Here is a 22,210-nt window from a genome sequence, read left to right on the forward strand (position 1 = left end):
TGTTGAGCGCGTTCGAAAACTTGTGCGTGCGGACAGGCGAACAAACATCGAAACTATTGCCTCCGAACTTGGTATTTCACATGGGAGTGTTCACAGCATTCTTCATAATGACTTGAACATGCATCGTGTTTGCTTACACATGGTTCCGAAAATGTTATCCCCAGAGCAAAAGGAAATGAGAGTGACCATGTCCAGGGACTTGATTGAAATGGCTGATGCAGACGACAGCTTCCTGCGCAAAATTATAACAGGTGATGAGACTTGGTGCTTTTTTTACGACCCTCAGACGAAACGGCAGTCTGCTGAATGGAAGTCAAAAAGTTTACCCAGAAAACAAAAATTTCGCTTGGACAGAAGCCGGGGTAAAGTAATGTTGGAGGTATTTTTTGATTACCGGGGCTTGATTCATTATGAATTTATTCCTGAAGGGAGAACAGTAAATAAAGAAATGTACAGAGAGATCTTAAAACGGTTACGAGATTCAATTCGACGTAAAAGACCTGAAAAATGGGCAGAAAATGATTGGTTTTTGTTGCATGACAATGCCCCTTCTCATCGCTCTCTATTGGTGAAACAGTACTTAGCTAAGAACAATGTTACTACTCTGGAACACCCACCATATTCTCCCGATCTTGCACCACCAGATTTTTACCTGTTTCCACGGCTGAAATTAGCATTGAAGGGACGTCGTTTTGCTAATTCATCGGAGGTGATTGAAAATGCGACGAAGCAGCTGAAAGAACTTTCAAAAACCGGCTTTCAGGAGTGTTTCCAACAATTGTACGAACGCTGGAATAAGTGTGTGGATGCAGGAGAAGAGTATTTTGAAGGAAAATAGTGTAAGAATGTAATATATATTTTCAATTAAATTGTATTAACCAATTCCGGGAACTTTTTGACCCTACCTCGTATATCCCTTTAAAAAAAAATTGCTACCAAAAGTGCAAAAGTGGCTTCCATTTTTTGTGACTTTGGTAAAGAAACCATGATTTCTTGATACAGATTTTTCAAACATCTTCGTAATGTTTCGCATCATTAGCCTTTGTTTACAACCAACATAAGTTGATTTCATGTATTAAATTAAGCAGTAAATCCAAAGAATGTAACATAAATTACTTTGTTCAGAGAAATAAAAGTGGTTTTTGATAGAATATCGAAAATAACTGTGTAGTGAAATCAAATTGCATTGGGATTTTTCAATATGAAAAATAAAAATCATATAATGCTACAAATTTAGAAATTCATCACACAAATGTGTAAATGCATGTAAATGAGATGCATTTGCACACATCTACAGTCAACTCCCAGAAATTTGAATAGTAATAGTATGACTAACAGGTAACAATAATAATTTACAGGTAGCAATACAACTTACTGTTTTATCTTCTCCATCCAATATCTGATCCCATTTATGTTGCAATTCAGCTTTAGTTTGCTGTTTAAGTACTTCATATCTAGCTCGAGCTGCTGCTGTAAGTTTTAATTCACTCACAGAAAAATCTGCTGCACATTTACCATGGTGCAAAGAAAAGAAATCTGTTACGCATTTTAAAAGCTGTGGATTATAAACAACATCCAAAGCCCTTGTGGTAATGTTCAATCTAAAAAAAAAACAAATCAACAATTTAGGTACCACATGTGCTTGAAAATTTTACCTCAAGCTTGATCATGTTACATCGAAATAGTATGTCAAAAGTTTTACAAAAACGCATGACAAAATATTATTTTGTCATTTGGTTTGTTACATGGATGCTTCACTCGCCAAATCGATTAACTCCACAAAACAAAAAGTTGAGAAAAGTGACGAAGAAGACAGTGTTATCCAGTGGTTGGAAGTAGCGCGCTACAAGTAGCGACGCTACTGTAGTAGCTACATTTTTGAGTAGTTTGTAGTGTAGCGCACTACTTTTTTCAAAAAGTAGTGTAGTGAGTAGTTAACTACAAAAAAATAGTAGTTTGTAGCGATTTCCGGAAACTACTTTTAAATAAACTGAAAAAAAAAGTTCAAACGAATTTGACTGGCGCAAATTTTTCACAAGACATCAGCGGATGCAATAAGAAATAAGAATCATAAAAATACGAGCTGACCTCAGGCATTTCATTTTAACGCCATACGTTCTATCTGTTTGACGCCATTAGTTTTTTTGCCGTCGTAATTTTCATATTTCACCAATATTCATATTGCAAAAAGCACTTATTTTCGCGAAAATGAATATGTCGGTGATTTCGCGAGTTGAAAATTTGGTGAATTTTATATGAACAGACCGAAGATTCAAAAACAAATATTTTAGCGAGGCTTAAATTTTCGACAGTATTCACCAAATAAAAAGAAGCTACTGAAAATTCTATAGAAAAGGATGAAATTGAACTGTTCTGGAGGACTTAACAATAAATACGAGCATTACAGTGTGTGAGAGTATGATAACGGACAGTTTTCTTAATGTCTTCTGATGAGCTAATTTATTAATCTTTTTTTGTTCAATCCTCTTACGGTGTGTGTGTGTGTATTACGGTGTCCCCCCCCCCCCCCAAAATCGAAAGTTGATTTTTCAAGTTGCACACTCTCTTATATTTTGTCCTTTTACGTCAAAAAAAAAAAAAAAAAAAAAATCATATAATTTGAACAACGGCAGCAAATGCCGATTATGTCTGAAAGTGTGAACCAGCACTTGTGTAATGCTAGGCCAAATTAAAATAAAATGTTTTTTTTTATAAACTCAAAATTTAAAACCATTTAGATATCCCACACGTGCCTAACATTTATAATTTTCTTCAAAAAATTAAGTTTTTGATACATATTTTCAGAAATGTAAGATTTTACGAAATTATCAAGCTGAAAAATATAAACAGTAAAGTAGAAAAGTAGGTAATTACAGTTAAATAGAAATTTTTGTTTTCCTGCAATTTTTAAGTCTCCCACATAGTACTCAAAGATCTGGTTTTTTTCCAGGTTGAGTTAAATTTTTCATTTAAAATATATTATTTTTTTATTATTCGTTTGTAATTGTTGATCTGTAAATATGTTCGGCAGTAATTTTTGAACTTGATATTCAACTTAAATTTATATGCAATTTTTTAAAAGATAACTGAATAATTGAAAAAAAAATCAATTTTTTAAATAAAATTATAAATTTTAGATCAAGTGTGGCATATCTAAATGTTTTTTAATTTGAATAAGTGTTCTTGTGGCACATATGGGGTGTTGGGTACAGGGACAACGTTTTATCAACAGAAATTTCGAGTTTCTAAAAAAAAAAATTTTTCCCCCGATGTGGCCTAGCATACAAGTACTGTTTTACACTTTCAGATGCAAGTCGGCACGGGTTGCCGTTGTGCAAATTATATGAAACTTTTTCTCACGATTGTTTTGACACAAGAAGAAAAATACAGGAGTGTATGCGACTTGAAAGAATGACTTTCATTTTTTGAGGGACAACCAATTGTGTATGCTTTTTATTTACTTATTTTTTGAAATGTAGCGAAGTAGCGACTACATTTCAAAAGTAGTTTGTAGTTGCTACATTTTGAAAAAAGTAGTTGTAGTTGTAGTTAACTACATTTGTAACAAAGTAGTTGTAGTTGTAGTTCGCTACAAAAAAAATGTAGTTTTTCCAACCACTGGTGTTATCCATAGGAGTGAATGGGCCCTCATGTTACATTTTCTGCCATCACAGGATCAGAAATGTACTGAACCAAAAGTTTAATATACATTCACATTCCAAGCATTGATTAAGCACTATTGAAGCAGAAATGATGATTTTTTTTAAAGTGGAGTTAATCAATTTGGCAACTGAGGCATCCATATTGTGGGGTTTCAAAAGAAGCACACTAAGATTAAAAACATGATTTTCATTTGTGTGTTCCACCTGTGAAAACTGCATCTGTTCGATACTGTGTTTAATATGATTACCAAATTCTTTTTCCAAAAATTAAACAAATAAAAAGGTGATTTAGGGGGTTTCACAGAAAAGAACTGTTCTGTGACGAAAAAAAAATGTTGAAAATCTGAAAAGGACTTAGTAGTTTCACTTTTAACTCCTACATGTTTCATTCCAGAAGAAATTATAGCATTAAAATTTAGTTTTCACAAAATCTTAAGCAAAAACCCTTCACCTTTTTTTATTATTAAATGCCAAAAGGAAGGAGGAAGCACCTTTATGTTCTCACAAAAGTCATGTCTTAGGTATAACATAACAGACTGTCATGAAAGATAAAATTCTTCACGTGGGAAAAATTGTATGCAGAAAAAGAGTGAGAAGCGGTTTTAAAGCTAATCATATAAATACAAACACCAAATTTCTTCAGTAAGTTACTGTCCTATAGCCAGGGCTAAGGCAGAAATACATGAAATACACCGACAACCAAATTTATGATTAATAAAATCATTGACAGTTTTCAGTATTGAGAAACACTTAAGTACTGAAATTTATCTTTCAAACAAACTTTAAGATGATTCAGGTACAAGAAAACGTGTCATGGATCATAAAAAAAAGGGCTCATTTGGCAGGATGAACACTCCTTATGGGGTGTAAACACTTTTCCCACTTCAGTCATCAGGGCCGGATTTAGGGGAGGGCAGGCGGGGCTAATGCCCCGGGCCCCCACAATAAAATTTTTACAAAGTATCCTAACTTTCACAGGTCAAAAATATCGGATATATACATATATATCAAAATATTCGGATATATATCAAAGTATCGGATATTTTCGAAAATATGATGATCTTTTCAAACCCTGATTAGGGGCCTCCACTCCTTCGTTGCCCCGGGGGCTCCACACTTCCAAATCCGGCCCCTGTCAATCATACAATCACTAAATACCACATAAAAAACCAGATAGTTTAAAATTTAAATTATGGAAATTACTTATGATCTGCATGTATCCCAAAGGGCTTCTTTTCATATACCATTTCGAAAAGATGGTTACTAACATCCTCTTCTTCAGATTTCTGGTTCAAAAATGAAGGTAGAGGGAAAATAGTGACTCCTGATGTCTTTGTATACAAATAGCTCACATCCTAGAAAAATTTTAATTTCTGAATTTTAAAATTATGTTGAAGTCAATTCATCTTAAAAGTTTGAAAATGTTTATAGTAAGAATCTAACAAGTACTAAACAAAAACAAAAATTTTAATGAAAACTGCAATATAATAACCTATGTTTTATTTAGTTACATACTGAGCAAAAGTTGATATTAATCAAAAAGTAAATCACACATATTCCATTTTTAAACCACACAGGGCTCTCTCTTTTTTTTTATTTTTTTAAAGCAGCAAAAGGTTTTATAACTAAAGTATAATTTAAGTTAAGAAAAATCTATAGTTAATTTTATAACATAAATTTTAGTGAAATATGCTAATAATAAACCCATTATGTATTTAAATAACTGTTAAATTAAAATTAAAGAACATAACAAAAAACAAAGGATTTTCTGCAATTTATTTTATTTATTTATTTATTTTTTTGAAAAATATAAAACACATTTCAATTTTTTGCAACATAAAATGATCAGATAAGAAATATATTTTGGAGTTTCAAATTAATTGAATACTGAGAAAAAATATTTTCCATATTCATAAAAAAAATGTCTTAACATGATAAGCATATTAGACTGCAGGACGAACTTTGAAAGATGCTTAGAAATCAAGCTTTGTTTACCACATTCAGTAACCAAGAAAGAAATTGTTTTCACAGGTCTAGATGCATAATAGGTCAGAAAATACAATGTTTCCATGAAAATAGTTGCACATTATTTTTTCAGAGGCAGAAGAAGTTGAGTTGTTCTGATAGAATTTTTTGTAGTTTCTTGGTGCTTCTTTTGAAAACTTTTGATTTTTTTTTAACTTTAAAGTAGTTTAAAATTTGTAAATGTATCCATTTGAAGCGCATTTGATATTATAAAGTCAGAACAAAACTCTATATTCATTATTTTGTCGTATTTCTGATATTTTTTCAAAATTTTAGCTTTTTCTTTTTTTTTAATTTTATTTATTTATTTATTTTTTGTTTTAAATTTTAGCATAAAAATATATATATTATTTTGATAAATGCAATATTTTAAAATTTAAAAGTGGTGAAAATGTCCCCTTGAAATTTTAAGGCAGTTAATTGCAAGTTTTGTCACAAACAGAGACTTGTAATAAATTAATGCATGGTTGCCTTTAAAATCATCATATACATTTTGAGACTAAAATATCAGAATCATGAAGATTAAATGTGAATGTAAAACAGTAAGTTTAAAATTAAAAAAAAAAATGTTGCAAAACTCAGCAACCATAATATTAATTTCTAGCATTAATAATTATCATTAATAATTTTAAACTCACAACTAATTTAACTCACCGGCAAAAGTCACTTGAATAGATCTTATTCTCACTTTCCTCCTTGCGTTTAATCTTGTTTATACTGCCATCATGACACACGCATACAATTCAATAAAGCCTTTTGTCCCATTTCCAGAGACATTTGTTTGAAATACAATGTCTTATTCTATGAACAATATATTCGCTTATGCATATTTTCGGCCATGCACAGATGCAAATGCCACAGTGTGGTAATATTGTGAAGTATTAATACGAGTAAGTAGTAATAATACGAAGTGTGAGTACAATGATTTTAGAAGTCAAAAAGAGGTAGCTACTATAATCTACATTTTATAACAATTTTGACCCTCGAAATGTTTTGCACTCAAATATTAATTTTCTGATTCAACATACACTTGTTGTACAGAGGAATTATAAAAAATATCTTCTTATAAAACTATGAAATGTGACGCATACAAATACAATGAACTTTGGGAAAATAGGAACTCAGTGACAACTTTTTAAACAATATACATTAATTAAGAAAATAAAACGCAATTAACATTACTACCAAAGCCGTTCCAAATGGGAGGTTTTAAAGTGTTAAACCCGTTCCACTGGAGCAATAATTAAACAAACAAATAGCTTTACTTTTAATTTAGGTTGAAATAAGTTACTGCGTATGTTTCTGAAATATATCTTACCTCTTTGTAGCTGAATAAAATTAAGCTGTAGAAAAACAATAGTGAAAGAATGGTTGAATCAGTCTGGCAAAACTAAGCACCTAGAGTTATATTTGTATTTCTTTTATGTAAACTAATAATACCTAAATTAAAAGTAAATAGCTAAACGTTTAATTTAGGTAAAAATCTAAGTTGCTGCATTTTTTCTGCATTATACCTTGTTTCTTCACAGTTTAATAAAATTTTAGCTAGAGAAATTCAATGATGAAAGACTGGTTGAACCCCATATTGATCTGGTAAAGCTAAACATCTTAATATTTTTTTCTCGTGTAAGGAGATTTTTGATGAATTTTGTCTTACTGCTACACTGTAGTATTAAAATGTAGCGAGAACAGAAACAGGCAGAGAAAAGTATTCAGGGCCGTCATTTAGGGGGAAGGGAGATCAGGAGAGGGCAATAGTCCGTCACCCCCGATTTTAAAAAAAGTGATGTATATGTACATATAAGCAGGCAAGATTTTTTTATTGAGTATCGATTTCTCGGTAAATTTGCATTATGTATGCATTCTTTGAGACCCCCTGGAAAACTCAAAATTTCAGGCTTACGACTTCATTTTTAAGGAATTCCTGTTTAATTCATAGAGTGTGATTTTTATTGAATAAACATTACTTAGTACACAAAACGATAATTCTTTACTTCTTTCAAAATGCCAAATTGTGTAGAAAATAAAAAGTTTTGCTAAAAGAAGCCGTCTGTAAAATTAGTGCATGTTTTCATCGTCAATAAACTACTTAATATGTTTTATCCAACATTTTTTTAATTTAGTTTTGTTTGATGCTCATTTATTGATTTATTATTTTTTTAAATACAATTTTTAGTTTTCATCACTGTCACTTGGGATGGAAATTTCTTTAGAACTAATTCTTTAGAATTTTCTGAGAAATCCTAGTTTCCGGTCTGATTGCTACAAAGGAAAATAGAAATGATGCTTTTTTTTAAATTGTTTTTATTTAATAGTCTAATAAAAACTGAGTACACATTTTAAAATAGAAATAATGTCGCGACCCACAGATTGAGAACTGATGTTCTAATTCAAGCCACCTATCTTTATATTCCTCAATTTTACCAAAACTTTTTGCAGACAGCAGGATTAATTTTCATTTTTATTCTAATTAGCAAACACATTGCTTCCTAGGCGCTGCGCCGCCATGCTGTTTATAAAAACAACTACTCCATTGCTTGAACAAGATATGAAACACATTTTTAGTCAGATTTTAATGAATATTTTTACTATAGGAGTAAGAAGAAACAAAATGTTCTTACTCTAAAATTAAACCCCAAGTAAACAGTTGCTTTCACTTATTAATGTAATAAGTACAGCGCCATCTCCTGACGGGATTCGTTATTAACAATAAAATAAACCAGTTAGATTTTGAGGTTTTTTGTTCTCCTAGCAAAAAAATTTGCAGGTTTGGGGGTGGGAACATTATATTTTCTTGTTAAGGACACTAAAGCGATGGCAAATACAAAAAATCACATAGTTACAAGATATGGTAAATGACTTGACACAATATAGGTTTCGTCCCGCGGCCTAACTAACTTTTAATACTTAACATATTAAAAGTTACATTTCTGTTCCACTTTTACATAAATCAACAGTCAGTTGCACTGAAAAGAAACTCTTAGATGCCTCTAGTCAACTGCATACAATTTATCAAAATGTCTTTTGGAGTTATTGAAAAATGTTAAATGAATATACAGGATGAGCACAATGGATGAACTCTATTTCAAGAAATCATTTTTGAAACTGCTGCACATATCACAATAAGTGGTACATGAACTTAAAGGGAAAATATATCAAGTTTTTCTTTCCGCCCCCCAAAAAAGTTCAATTACACAAATATGCTATGCGTGAGTACATCGAGAAAAATGTTCAACCTAAGATGCTCAATGTGTGACCCTTTGGTTGCAGGAAAACACAGGACCATAGCCAGACTTTTGTTTTGAGGAAGGTTTCACTAAACAAATTTTTGATGAAATCTGTATGATGAATTAAATTTGATTTTAGTTATATATTCTATTGATTTTTGTTAAAATTTTAAGCATATGTAAAAGATGACGTATGCATTTAACAAAGAAAAAGATCTGACATGTTCACTACATAACTTCTGTGTACCCCTATTAATCAATGTCTTTTGGATAACTCAAAAGAATTGATGAGTGTACTCATTAAGTGTATTCAAAGTAGTACAGCTTAAATTCATACCTTTTGACAATAACAAAAATATGTTAAATATAGAACTTGGCCTTTTCAAATTCAAAGAATTTCAATGTTTTTGAATCTGTGTGGGAAAACACAGCATTGTTTTTAAGAAATGATGTTATCAATAACTACAAAATAAATAAATAAATGCTGCAGATACAACACCGACATTGCACAGTTGTTCAATATAAAAAATTTCTTTTTGAAATGAAATTTTGAAAAAGAATAACTAAAAATTGAAAAGTTCAATAGTAATAATATTTTTTTTCAGCAAAAACATATAATAAAAAGCACTATTTAGAATGCTTTCAAAAAACTTCAGAGGATTTGAACCTTAAAATCACACTCCTTGAATACAGTTTCGGACAACATCTAATTTGCAATCCAGTTTAATCCACACATTTTAGGGTGAGTTAATAGTCAAAGTATTAACAGTCACACTGTTAATAGTTTGTAATGCTGCATTCAATAACAAAAGCATTCCTGAAGTTTTTGTAGCGTTTAAGGCATCGGAGGTTGATAAAAAGTGTCTTTGATGTATCCCCATAAAAAGAAACCACATCGCATATGGGCTGAACTGGATTACAGATTAGACGCTTGTCGTGTAGCAAAAGGTTTATACATAGAACATTTGTGACTGAAAAAAACTTGGGATATTTCTCTTTATATTCATGCATCACTTCTTGAAATATGTGCAGTAGTTTTGAAAATAGCATTTTTTAAATTGAGTCTATCATTTGTACTCATCCTGTATATTTGTGCACATTGAATTATTGCATTATAAACACAAAATTGAAACTTAAGACAAATCTTAAAAGATTTGTCAAATGATTTTCAATGCAAATTTAAAAAATGTTTAGAAAATTACATGAGCACAACATACCCTATTCTGAGGTGCTAAAATATGAGGGAAATGAGAGTCTTCAAAAAATTTATCATGCAAATACAAAGCTCCAAGTTTAATTTCAAACAGGAAGGAACCAGTTCTTGGCCTGGTTTCTATTTTAGTTGATACGTCAGAAAATTCCAACTCAATTATTGATTTTGTCTTAGCTTTACTTTTTTCATGCTTTGGAGAGGAGTTTGATTCACTTTGCAATAGTATAAAGCTGCCTTGATTTAAGGAGAAGTTCAGCTGAGCAAAAACAGTATCCCTTTTCAAAAGAGAATCATTGTCAGCATTATCTAAAACATCCAAGATTTCTTCTTCTGAAAACAAAAAGAAAAAGGTTCTTTTAGTATCCAAATGCAACAACCACACAGCCTACTTCAGAGAAGGAAAAAAAAAACAATAACTATAACACACTTTTGTAGGCGTTTTTAGAAGAGTGAAAAATTTCAATTTGAAATTTCTTTTTAACAGTTTTACTAAGAAAAAAATCATAAGCAAAATTCATACACAAAACTTGTAAAGTGAGACTATAGCTTAGTTAAATATTTATAACAGTGATATTTAAAGGTGAATTTTGACTTCTTAAAACCCTAAACAATAAAAAAAACAGCAGAGTCAGTAATTTTTTAATTCCCCCCCCCCTTTTTGTTTACTTTTTGTCATCTATTCTACTTTAGCTTTTTTTGCATAAACTTGCTTCTGAAAATTCTGCTTTCTGCTAAAAATAAAGCACAAAACTATTTTTCTAGTGTTTGTGTGGAATCAAAAGCATTTTCTTGTCACTTGTACATAAGTTACATACATAAATTCATACCAAAATTATAGAATCCCAACTTTTATCTTTATGATTTTTTACGTGGGGAAAAGGTGCATCTCCCCCCCCCCCTCCCATCTAAGCTTAAAAACCTAGATTATTTAATGCAAGTTTATTTTTCTTTTCGACCCCCAGCCCCCCTACAACTCACTTATAGTAGAACGTTAAAAATCAAAACATCCAAAGAATGTACTCCCAAGAAGTTGAAAAGAATTTCAAAGCTCTCTCAAGCTTCTCGCTTTTCTCTTCCTTTTTTTTGCTAATACAATAAATCTTTATTTCATACAAAGAATAAAAAAATACATGCTGTTTTAACAGCAATGAAATATACACATCACTTTGAAAATCATAGTGAGACGAAAATGTCAATGAATTAAAAACATTAAACAATACCTGAAGATAAGGGTTTTTGGTGGCCCTCTATGTTAGTGTCTGCCTCAAATTGTGTCACTCTCACAGCCTTTATTCATCGCAATAGATCTTCCTTCTCAAATAACCACCAATAAAAAAAAAATCTTTTTTGGGGGGTGGGGGGAGGGGGGACTAAAGTAGTGTAAAGCATGGCACAAATACACAACTGCATTGGTGTGACTGAACGGCCAGCCTCCTTAAAATTGAGCAGTAACATGATGGATCATTATTAAATGTAACACAAATCCACAGAAAGCTAAAATCATCAAAATAAAAACCTAAGTGAGATTTCAATTGATCCACATTTGATTTGCTTCCAGCATCCCCTGAATCTGTTTCATTGGCTCCCTCGGTTGATTCAATGCCTGGGGTTTCAGAGTACCATCCTCCCCAAGATGGAAACATCCATTGTAAGAATCCTTTTCCCTTTGATCCTTGATGATTCAACTAGATAAAAATTTACAAAAATTGAACTAAAATATTAAAAATAAAGATAAATGTACTCAAAGTACTTGTAAAAAATTCAAACAAAGCATAAAGTTGTTGATTAAAAAAAATACTACTTTATAATATATTTTACAGAAATGCATAAGGTATCATCTGTGACTGTTAAGCACATAAACAATTAGCATGATGTTTCTAACTTTAAAAAAAAAAAAACAAGCAGTATTCATTGAATACTTAGTTTAACGTGTGTAAATGCTACAACTAAATTTGTTCTAGGATTTATTTCCCAAGATTACCTGGATTTGAAAGAACATTATTTTATATCTCCTATTTTTAAAATTAGTATTGCATTCAATAACCACATACAAATATCAAGAACTTATCTTTCAAAAACGCTTTAAGCATGTTCTTAAGAAAACAAACCATTTGTGCTACACAAAGTTAAAAAAATTTATAAGATTTGCAGTGGCTAATGCAGTATTCCAGATGTCATAATGAAAGCTTTAAGCTTCATATGGTTATACATTTATTTTAATTTAACGTCAGTAATTCATTTACAAATTCCATATACATAATCTGTTGATTCAAAGGAAAAGCATTGGAAGGGAGTTACTCTTACAAGTATCACAAAATTATTTTCAATAAAAGTTGTCCTACCATGAACAATAGTTAAACTTTCAAAATATAGTGAAATATAAAAAAAAACATAAAAAAGTTTTGAAAAATCAAAGCAAAATACCACTATTAGTTATGTTAGGTCAGTTAATTTTGAAGGCATCTGAAGCACACGAAATTTTATATACACCAGTTTCAGTCTGCTATCTTTGCATGGCAAATTGAAGTATTTTTTAACTGCTAAACAAAAAAAGGAGTTTTTTTTTTTTTTTTTTTTCAAAATATATTTGGGTAAAAGTGTTAGTCCCACTTTTTCCTTGCAAAAATATCCAACGTTTTTGGTGAAAATTTCTGAATCCCACTTCATATGATTCATAACGAATATATACTTATTATTAGTATACATTCGTTATGAATATATACTAATAATAAGTCATTTATTATATTTTTCATAACGAATTCTCAAGAAGCAAATGTACATTCTGTGTCCAAACTAGAATATTACATTGAAACTAGCTACAAGTTACAAAAACTAACATTATCTGAAATGTACCTTTGATTAATAGAACTTTAATAATATTAATATAAATGTGTTATTTATCAACAAAAAAAAACATGAGCTATTAAAGGATAAAAGAATAAAATAAGCAGTTCCAATCAGGTTTTACTCAGCTGCAACCTTTTTTGGCAGTGGAGAAATCAGCTGAGACCAAGCAAAGGAAGTAGTCCCCAGCATGGTGTTCAAATTTTAGATGAAATTCATCCCTTAGCTTTAGAAATAGGTATATGTAACCTTTTTTTTTTTTTGTCATAATATCTTTCAATGGTTAAATATTTTCCTTTTTAAGAGGCGTGCCAAGCGGAGTATTACATTTATTTGAATGGAACACGCAGTCAATAACAGCTCACAGAGAGCTAGCGATCACCTCTGATTCGCCAAGTAGGTCGCCAGAAAGTGTGACATTTTATGTGTTAACTAGGGTTTTTTTCCCTGGTACTGACGCCATTGCCAAGACACTTTACAAACAAGTATAGAAATGTACAGTTTACTCAAGAAAAAGTTATACATGCCTCAGAATTGTTTTCACGCTGGATTTTTTTCATAACAAGATCTCTTAAAAGACATAGTAGTTCAAAACTTAGCTTTTCCTCTAGAGATTTCTTTTGAGCCTATAAAAAGTTTTCTCATTAGGTATAGCATCAGAAAAATTAAACAAAACTCATGCATTTTTTACATAATTCATAACATTTTGAACATTAAAAAAAAAAAATACCAGTGATTCCATGGAAAGAAAGCCATTCTTTTGCAGATAATCTTCATATAGTGTTGAATATTGAACAATGTCTTGAGCTCTTTCATATGCAAAAGACCAGGTAGAACACTTACTTTGCTGCTTTATAGGTTCCAGATGAACAGATATTGCATATATCCACCATTTTTTGGCACTGAAAATGTTGTGAGAAAATATTTATTACAATTCATTAAAAAAATACCAGGTTATGCTAATAGATAAAAGAAAAGCACCATAAAAGAGCTTACTTATTTTTAACAGGCGTGTTTGGTCTCCACTTACGATGCTTCCATCGTACATCAAGCATCTCAAATTCTTTCAGGCATCCCATTATCTGCCTATATTGAACCTTTACAAACACATTAAAGCAGCATCATGTTAAATACATACGTGCTAGGACTGGACTACATACATATACTAAATATATACAAGTAAACTGAAATAAATTATTTTCAGAAAAGAATTTTAAAAAAATAGAAGTTAAGAAAGTGTATATATGCAGGGTGGTTCCCTTAACCCTTTCAAAACTTCAAGGAGGGTAGGATGAACCCCAATTGCTCAGAATCATGAGCAAAGAAGATTTGGAAATACTTTTCTGATGGGATTGATGCTTTTGTACTTATATCAGTGCTGGATCTATGATTTTTTCAATCTGGGCAATCTTGCAATTGCCACCTTTACACATCGTTTTTCGAGCTGTTATATTGTTTTTCAACAGGAGAGAGGAAAAAAGGGGGGGGGGGGGGTCGGAAAATTTTGTGTCCAAGGCAACGCCTTAATCTGTTTCTCCCGGATCTGACGCTGGTTTACATGAAAGAACTTTCGGAATTTTGCAAGACATCAATGAGGAATTGCGTTGAAGTCGATGGACAAAGCTTCAAAAGCTACTGCATTTCATCTATGTTACTTTTATTCATTTAAATTTATTATTAGAACAAATATTCCCTGATACATTAACATATAATTCAATCTTGAGCTTAAGTAGACCCTCCTCCATACTTTAAGAAGAAAAATTGGGGGGGGGGGGCGGAATCAAAACTAACGAATAAGTCGAGCACCTACTTTCTGAAAAAAAATTGGGAACATTTTGCTGCAATTATTTAAGATGAACATTTTAAAAAGAAAAAAATAATAACGTAATGAACATTCTTAGGATCAAAAACACATGATTTTAATACTTTTGTTCAAAAAAACGCTTCATTTCTGTGATCGCAATATTTGTAAATTATTCAATTTTGCTGTTACGATTTTGGGTACTTGTTGCTTTCATGTTGAACTAACAGCAATAAAATTTTGCGCTGTAGCTGTATCATATTCATTTTTTTAAATGAGAGTTAATTTCTACAAAACCAGCGATTGGGGAAAAGGGATTGCACAAGGTAAGTAGCTCAAAAAGAATGGCGGGGTTTCATAGCACTACCGATTTAGGAGTATTGAACCTACAGCTCCCTGGTGGAGCTTGAATGAAAGAGTGAGTTGTAAAGTTTCAATTGGCTGCCACTAGATGCCTTCACATGTAATCATATGTGTCCCACTAGTAATTTATTGTTCAGTAGTCAAAATGGCTACCAAGGAAGAGGTGTCTCAGCACTTTATGAATGATACCACTAGGTCATCAGACCTAACACCACAAGATTTTTCCCCATGGAGATATGTAAAGAGTAACCTGTTTATAACCCTTTGTTTGTTAACAGGCCCGGATCTATAAATTTTTTGCCACCTGCAACAAAATCTGTAGGATCTCTCCCCAGAGGCCAGCAGAGTATATTTGCAACGTTAATAAGTCTTAGTGCTAGTTTTTTCCTTTTCCCCCCCTTTCTAGGGCGATTGGGCCATTTAATTATGTACCCCCTGCCCCTCCGTGCACTGCATGCATGCAGATGGGAACCTACCCGTTAATCTTGACTAACTGAAAAATTGGATCACTGCAGCAATTGCTCCTGAGAGTGCGAATATGCGACATCACGTACAGCAGGAGTTTCAGTAGGGGTAGAATATTGTTCAGGTGTCTAGATGAGGGCCCATAGAAGATCTTTAGAATGATTTGAGAATGTTTTTAAAAAATCTGTTTTGTACTACTTATACTCTTAGAAATAGAAACCTCTGAAACCTTGCCATTCTTTTTGAATCACCCTGCAGTTTGTATCCCATGTCAAAACTTTATAAAATCATATGTGTCATTTTGTTTACTGCAACAAAGTAGAGCACAACAAATAGCAGGTAAAGACTCATTAAGATCAACACGCTAATGATAAAAATAGATTTCAAAGAACAGAAAGACATACCTCACTCAATGATAATGGAATCTTTTGCAAATGAATATCACAGTTTATACGTGGACTAAACTTTGAACGTAAAGGCTTTAAAGAACAATTTCTGGTCAAATGGGCTTCAGCATTTACAGGAGAAAGAATGTAATCATGACTTTTCATATGTCCAAGCAAAATATGAGTTTCAAGATGCTTGCTCATAGCAGCCTATAAATAGTATTAGAAAAAACGATTTAACAGACTGTAAAAAAGTAAAACACATGTATTAGCAAAAATTACTTTTATGAACTTTAATATGTTCATCATTTCAAAAGGTTTACACGTGGAAAGGAGTTGGGGGGTAGGGCTAACTGTCCCCAAGTGATCCGCTAAATGAAAGGCTTAAGTACAAATGAAATATCCAATCTTTTAGGCTTTAGCTGCATTAACACTACTTATCACATATTAATCTTTTAACTAAACAAAATCACAGTGAAACACCGTTTAAACATTTTCAAAGGAACTGCATGAAAAAAGTACGGTAGGGTCCTGTTATCCACCATAAACGTGTCAGCAGAAAGCCGGATAAGCTAAAGTGGCAGATGATATGGAGGGTTACATTACTGAAGAAATAAAAGACAGTAAAATAAACACATATAAATCAATTAATGCCATTGATACATTTATCATGATCAGTTCAATGCCACTGGGAGAAATTTCCCAGTCAGAGACATAGTGGTAAAAAATCAGGTACACTCACCGACATGCGCAAGCTATCCTATTGACAGATAACATTCAAGCTATTGTTTATGTTGCTATTGTATGCAAGCTATTGGCTGACACATACACTCACTGACACTTAAATTTTATTGGTAAACTATTTTTAACTTTTTTTGTTGCACTGATTAGTTTGATAAAAAAATGTAAATACTCTGGTACAGCAGAAAATCTTGAATAGCAGATACTTGAAGAGCATATAATTGGGACTCTACTATTTATATGAAAAGAAAAAACATACAATTTGCATATATATTACTATGCATTGGCCTATGCTGGGACTGATTAAAAAACATATATGATAAAAATGTATAGAAGGAAAATGTGCTTCATTGCATTTTGCAAATAATTTAAGAACCATGAAAACAAAAACACTAAAAGCAGAATTTTGTTTCAAAAGTCTGAGGAACAACAATTTCTTGTTTATTTTGAAGTCTTTTTTGTTTTTTTGGAACTTTTTTTGTCCACTTCTTACTGCCAGTTACACATTGAGTTGTGACTCAGGGAGTCACAACTCAACTTCAAAAATATGAGTATTTATGCAACTGCAGTTTACACTGCAGCTAACATTTTGAGAATGAGGGAATGATTTCTGGTTTTAACATTATGAGTACTTATGTAGTTTAAGCAGTTACCTGGTTACCATTTGAATGTTTAAATCTCGATTTGTTAGAGTGTGAGCAATGTTAAATGTCTTAGCTCAACTGATTTTTTTCAAATACCAGTCAAGCAACAAATAGCTAATTTCAGGGAAACATTTATTACCACCATATTAAATTATTCAGTGATGGTCACAACATTGTTTATTGAAAGAAATGTTCCTAAATATGTATCCCTTTTAGTTGAAAACATTGCAATCCTGGTAGAAAGATTTTAATACAAAGTAAAAAATGCTTTTTCAAAATTTAGTTTGTCCTTAGCAGGCCTGTGTCCAGATTTTCATAAAGGGAGGGGTTTTAATCTTACCTGGGGGGGGGGATTCAATCCCTCACAACCTTCATAGTTTTACTACAAATTATCGATCCCAGTATGGCGTTTATGCACCTGTAAGTACTGATGTACCCCCCCCCCCCCTCCTCTTCCCCTAGAAGAATAATTCTGGCTGCTCAAGTGACCAAAGTATTCCTTTATTTTACAGGTTCACTTTTATCAAACCTTGCTTGTGTCTTTTTAATTAAATCTGTTAACTATGCAGTTTATTGCAACAAGTGTTTAAAACTCTCCACGAATTCTTTTTATGTAAGAGAATGTATATCAGATTTTATGTTCTGAAATAAGGTTTAGAACGAGCTTATTGTAGATGCAAATTACATTACTCAACACAATCACTAATACATCTTCATAGCTGCAACATAGGCCGAATTCATCATTACCTCCTTACAATAAGCAATGTTAATGCTTTGTATTGGTAGATAATTCAACGGTTCTACCACCACAGTTTTTCCAAATTATTATTTCAGTCGGCAAAGCTTTAACAGTTGTAAATTACATAACATTTGAATGTTATGTAAATTTTTTTAATTTATAAGAGAAAGAAATGCAAGCGTTTAGGTCCAACTGAGTTGAATTAGAGGAAAAAAAAATACAGAATTGCCGAGTTAAAATTACAGAAAAACATCATAGAGAAGGGGGGGGGACATTAAACGCAGGTTTTCACATTAAAGTTAATTTAAGTCGATCGTTTTCTTCATTTGACATCCTTTTTTTTTTTTCAATGGGAGGGGTTTAACCCCTAAAACCCTCCCCTTGGACACGGCTCTGGCTCCTTAGACTGGGTTTTGAAAAAAAATGGTACAAATGTCCAGAGTTTTAAATTGAAGATACTTTTCTCTAGACATGTAATACTACTTTTCACATTTAATTTGCTCTAGCTTGGATTTAAAAAAGCTTTGTAAGCATGGGGCAGATTATGAACATGAATAATCTTTCACATAAAACAACTTGATGGAGGTGCTCAGAGACTCAAGCACAAGATCGGTCATTTTGAATTTTCTCAAAGGGTGGTGAAATTTTTATCAGAAAGCAACCAAATTCATGCTCAATTGAATGAAAAATTAATTTTTCAAAGCTGGAGGGAAAGCAATTGATCCCCCTAAATGACGAACCTGCTCAAACATCACTATCCATATCATTCAGGTTCTGCTTGATTGGGTTAAGGTTAGTTGAATTTATTGACCGGACAAGAAAGTATGTTTATACATTACATCCACTTTTTAAGTTTTCAAAGCAATGTTGACCCAGTCCATTAGTATGCAAAAAAGAAAATAAAATATAATATCTAATTAACTTAAAAAAAAACTTAAAGTTAAATTTTTGCCCCTAATATTATAAAATAACAAAACTAAAACTTTATCTCTTGTAAAAAGAATAAATCATTGCAACATCATAAACTTTATATTTGAGAGTTTTATTGCAAAAGTGAACTGGCTTTTTGAATTTATTAATGCACTAGCAAAAATACCTGGCATTGCCTGGGTCAGTAATAATTGTGAGAAACAATCGCTACTTTCTTTTGTTTTCTATTTTAACTGAAAGAACTCAAAACACACCGCTTTGACGTGATTAAAAATCGAGCTTCGTCCTTACCCATAAAAGTAAAATACTAATAAGTATAAAGAACGAACAAATATTCATTCAGAAACGAAGGAATGAATTGAAGCATATAAAAATTTGAAGAATTTCCAAAATATGAACTAACAAAAACAAAGATCACTAAAAGAAACGTGCGCTTTATTTAAATAGTATACACACACAAAAAAAAGAAAGAAAAAAAGCTCTATGTTTCCCTAAGTGTGCAAAAAGTAGAGTTTCTAAATGTTTAAATGACTTGAAACTCGTGTTTGCTCCGGAGAAGCCTTGATTCAAAATTTTCATTATGATTACTTTTAATATTGCTGTTATAAGGAAACAAATTTTCATAAAAATGGGTTTTATATTTAATCATTTAATGGGAAAATTACATGGTATTTACTGTTTTCCATCATAACATTTTTAAACTAAGTTTTTTAGGAATAAATTCTACCCTGATGAGTTATGATATTTACCATCATGTCTTTAGGCTCCATTCCATTTAAAATGTCAGCTTCTGTATCCCAGTACAATGACAATCCTTGTAATTGTAGCAGTTTCCACATAAAATCACTATTATCTCTCCGAACAAACTTTGGTGCCTGTTAAAAATTTGATATATAACTTTCAAATTTAATCATAAACAAATAGCTGCTCAAGAGTAAAAATACATACCCAACTGCTGTCAGTGCTTTGAGCTGATAAGCTTCTAATGACTATGCCACAAGCAAATTTGTGATCTGAGCAACTAACCTCATCTTCATAACGAATGTGAACATCCTTTACTTTAAGCTATAAAATAAAAAAAGAAAAGAAAAAAACATACATGAATGTAAAAAAAAATTTCAAATATCAACTTATTTATACAAAATTGGATTAGTGTCAATGTAGAATTTAAAAAACCAACCCCCCCCCCCCCCCCACACACACACAAAAACCTTTTGGCAGCACAAATCAGTTTTCCAAATAAAAAAAAAACAGCTAATGTGTGCATCACATGACTTCCTTTTACTACAATTTTAATGTCATTTTCCCAATATTGGCAATTTTAATGTGATTCAATAGTTAACTCTCTAAATATGAATAACTGACCAATTTAGAACCATATGTAAAAAAAAAAAACGCCAAATTTGTCGCCAAGTTGGCGACAAAATTTGGCGACCAAAAGACTGGCGATATATCGCCAAGTGTCCGCCAAATTATAACACCACTTAAGTATACATCGAAATTAACAATGATTTCCCCCCAAAAAGGAGCAAAAGACCTCTTTAGAAACATCGGAATGCAACCAAAAGGGGAAGTGCACAACTAGACCCCACTAGGAGCCTACGTATCAAATTTCAACTTTCTAGGACATACCGTTCTTGAGTTATCAAGGTTCATACACAATTTCAGAAATAAAATGAAGGAGTTTTGGAGGAGTTTTGAAGGAGTAAAATGAGATTTTGAAGGAGTACTAATTGGCTGTCATTTAATGATGTTTCACTTTTTTCAACATATTTGAACACCTTCCCCCCCCCCCCTTGTCACAAAGTGTCACACTTCACCTAACTCTTCCTCTTGCCACATGTCATATTTTTTTATAAATATATTGTTGCAATAACTGTGATGTCACCCTCTCTCTTCCCCTTATCACAATTTCATGAGCCCGTCTCCTCCCATCACTTGTGGATGACCCTTTTTACAATATCATATCTGCAATTTACAAAACAATTGTTTTTTTTAACACACTAACTTAGTGTAGTACATCAACGTATGTATTTATAAATATTTGAATAATTAGACAACCTGACTTTTGCTGCTGTGAGTGTGGCGGAGGGAGAAACAATAATCATAAAACTTGAAAAAATAGCCAAGCACCATTTAAGCATGTTTTACTTCACTTGTGAAACGTTTCAGTTAACTAATAATATTTTCACCTTCAACCTATATCAATTTGTAAATCACATCTTTATGAAACAAAAACAAAAAAATATATGAAATTACATTAAAATTGCCTTTATACAATCGCCCTTGCGATGAAGTTAAGTTGTCAATTGAAATATTTTAGTTATTGTCATAGAAGAAGATTATGTAGTCTCGAGCATAAAAAAAGGAGTTTTGAAGGAGTTAAAACCAAAATGTAGGAGTTTGAAGGGCTCTTCAAAAAAATTTCATAAATGAAGGAGTATTGGAGGAGTTTTGAAGGAGTGTATGAACCCTGGTTATGTGACATACATCCACACATACGCACATCACGAGAAAAGTCGTTGTAATTAACTCGGGGAATGTCAAAATGGATACTTTGAGTTTTTATATGTTCTTAGGCACTTATCCGCGTGTGGTTGTGTTGAAAAAAAAACTCATCATTAATTCGGGGGTGAGCAAAATGGAAATTAAGGACAAATTTTGAGTGAAATTTTTTTCGCAAATACAATGCTTCTTTTTTTGTACAAGGAAGTAAAAAGGTTTCAAAAGATGATGAGAAAAAAACAAGTAGGATGCATACAACTAAAATTAGAATTTTTTGTTCAGATACATTTTATAGTTTTAACCATTTGGCTCATTTGGAAGTATATTTTGTACTTTGTTTTCTGTTGCATTTTTTTTAATCAGTAATAACAATATTATTTCTCGAATGAATTGAATCAAAAGTTATCAGTAAACTATTCAAATATATAGAGATGTTACCATCTCAGTACAGAAATCCGTTTTTTTACAGATTATCTAGATAATGGGTAGATTACCAAGGGTGATACACTAAAGAGCCAAAAATGATTTAATTTCTCAAACTGCCAGGTAATCTGCAGACTACCTACTAGGCACTTGTTAAAAATAAAATAAAACTTTTTGCTGGAACAACAAAGTTTTTTACAAGTAAATAAACATAAAGTTGTAGATTTATTTTTCAATATCTA

At 31.8% G+C, this 22,210-nt stretch overlaps 1 protein-coding gene across 1 annotated transcript in view; it reads right to left on the reverse strand.

The window, feature by feature from the left end:
- The window catches only part of LOC129230674 (intermembrane lipid transfer protein VPS13D-like), an 88,687-nt gene that overhangs the window by 51,182 nt on the left and 15,295 nt on the right, over positions 1-22,210 (reverse strand). The window contains exons 6-15 of the mRNA XM_054865089.1: positions 19,989-20,105; positions 19,790-19,915; positions 16,005-16,196; positions 13,968-14,068; positions 13,702-13,873; positions 13,499-13,597; positions 11,644-11,812; positions 10,132-10,457; positions 4,866-5,017; positions 1,376-1,601 (exon numbers count right to left, since the gene is read on the reverse strand). Of these exons, the coding sequence (XP_054721064.1) occupies positions 1,376-1,601; positions 4,866-5,017; positions 10,132-10,457; positions 11,644-11,812; positions 13,499-13,597; positions 13,702-13,873; positions 13,968-14,068; positions 16,005-16,196; positions 19,790-19,915; positions 19,989-20,105 (1,680 nt within the window). The remainder of the gene's footprint in view (positions 1-1,375; positions 1,602-4,865; positions 5,018-10,131; positions 10,458-11,643; positions 11,813-13,498; positions 13,598-13,701; positions 13,874-13,967; positions 14,069-16,004; positions 16,197-19,789; positions 19,916-19,988; positions 20,106-22,210) is intronic.

This window comes from Uloborus diversus, chromosome 9, assembly GCF_026930045.1.
Source record: "Uloborus diversus isolate 005 chromosome 9, Udiv.v.3.1, whole genome shotgun sequence".
Classification (NCBI taxonomy): Eukaryota; Metazoa; Arthropoda; class Arachnida; order Araneae; family Uloboridae; genus Uloborus; species Uloborus diversus.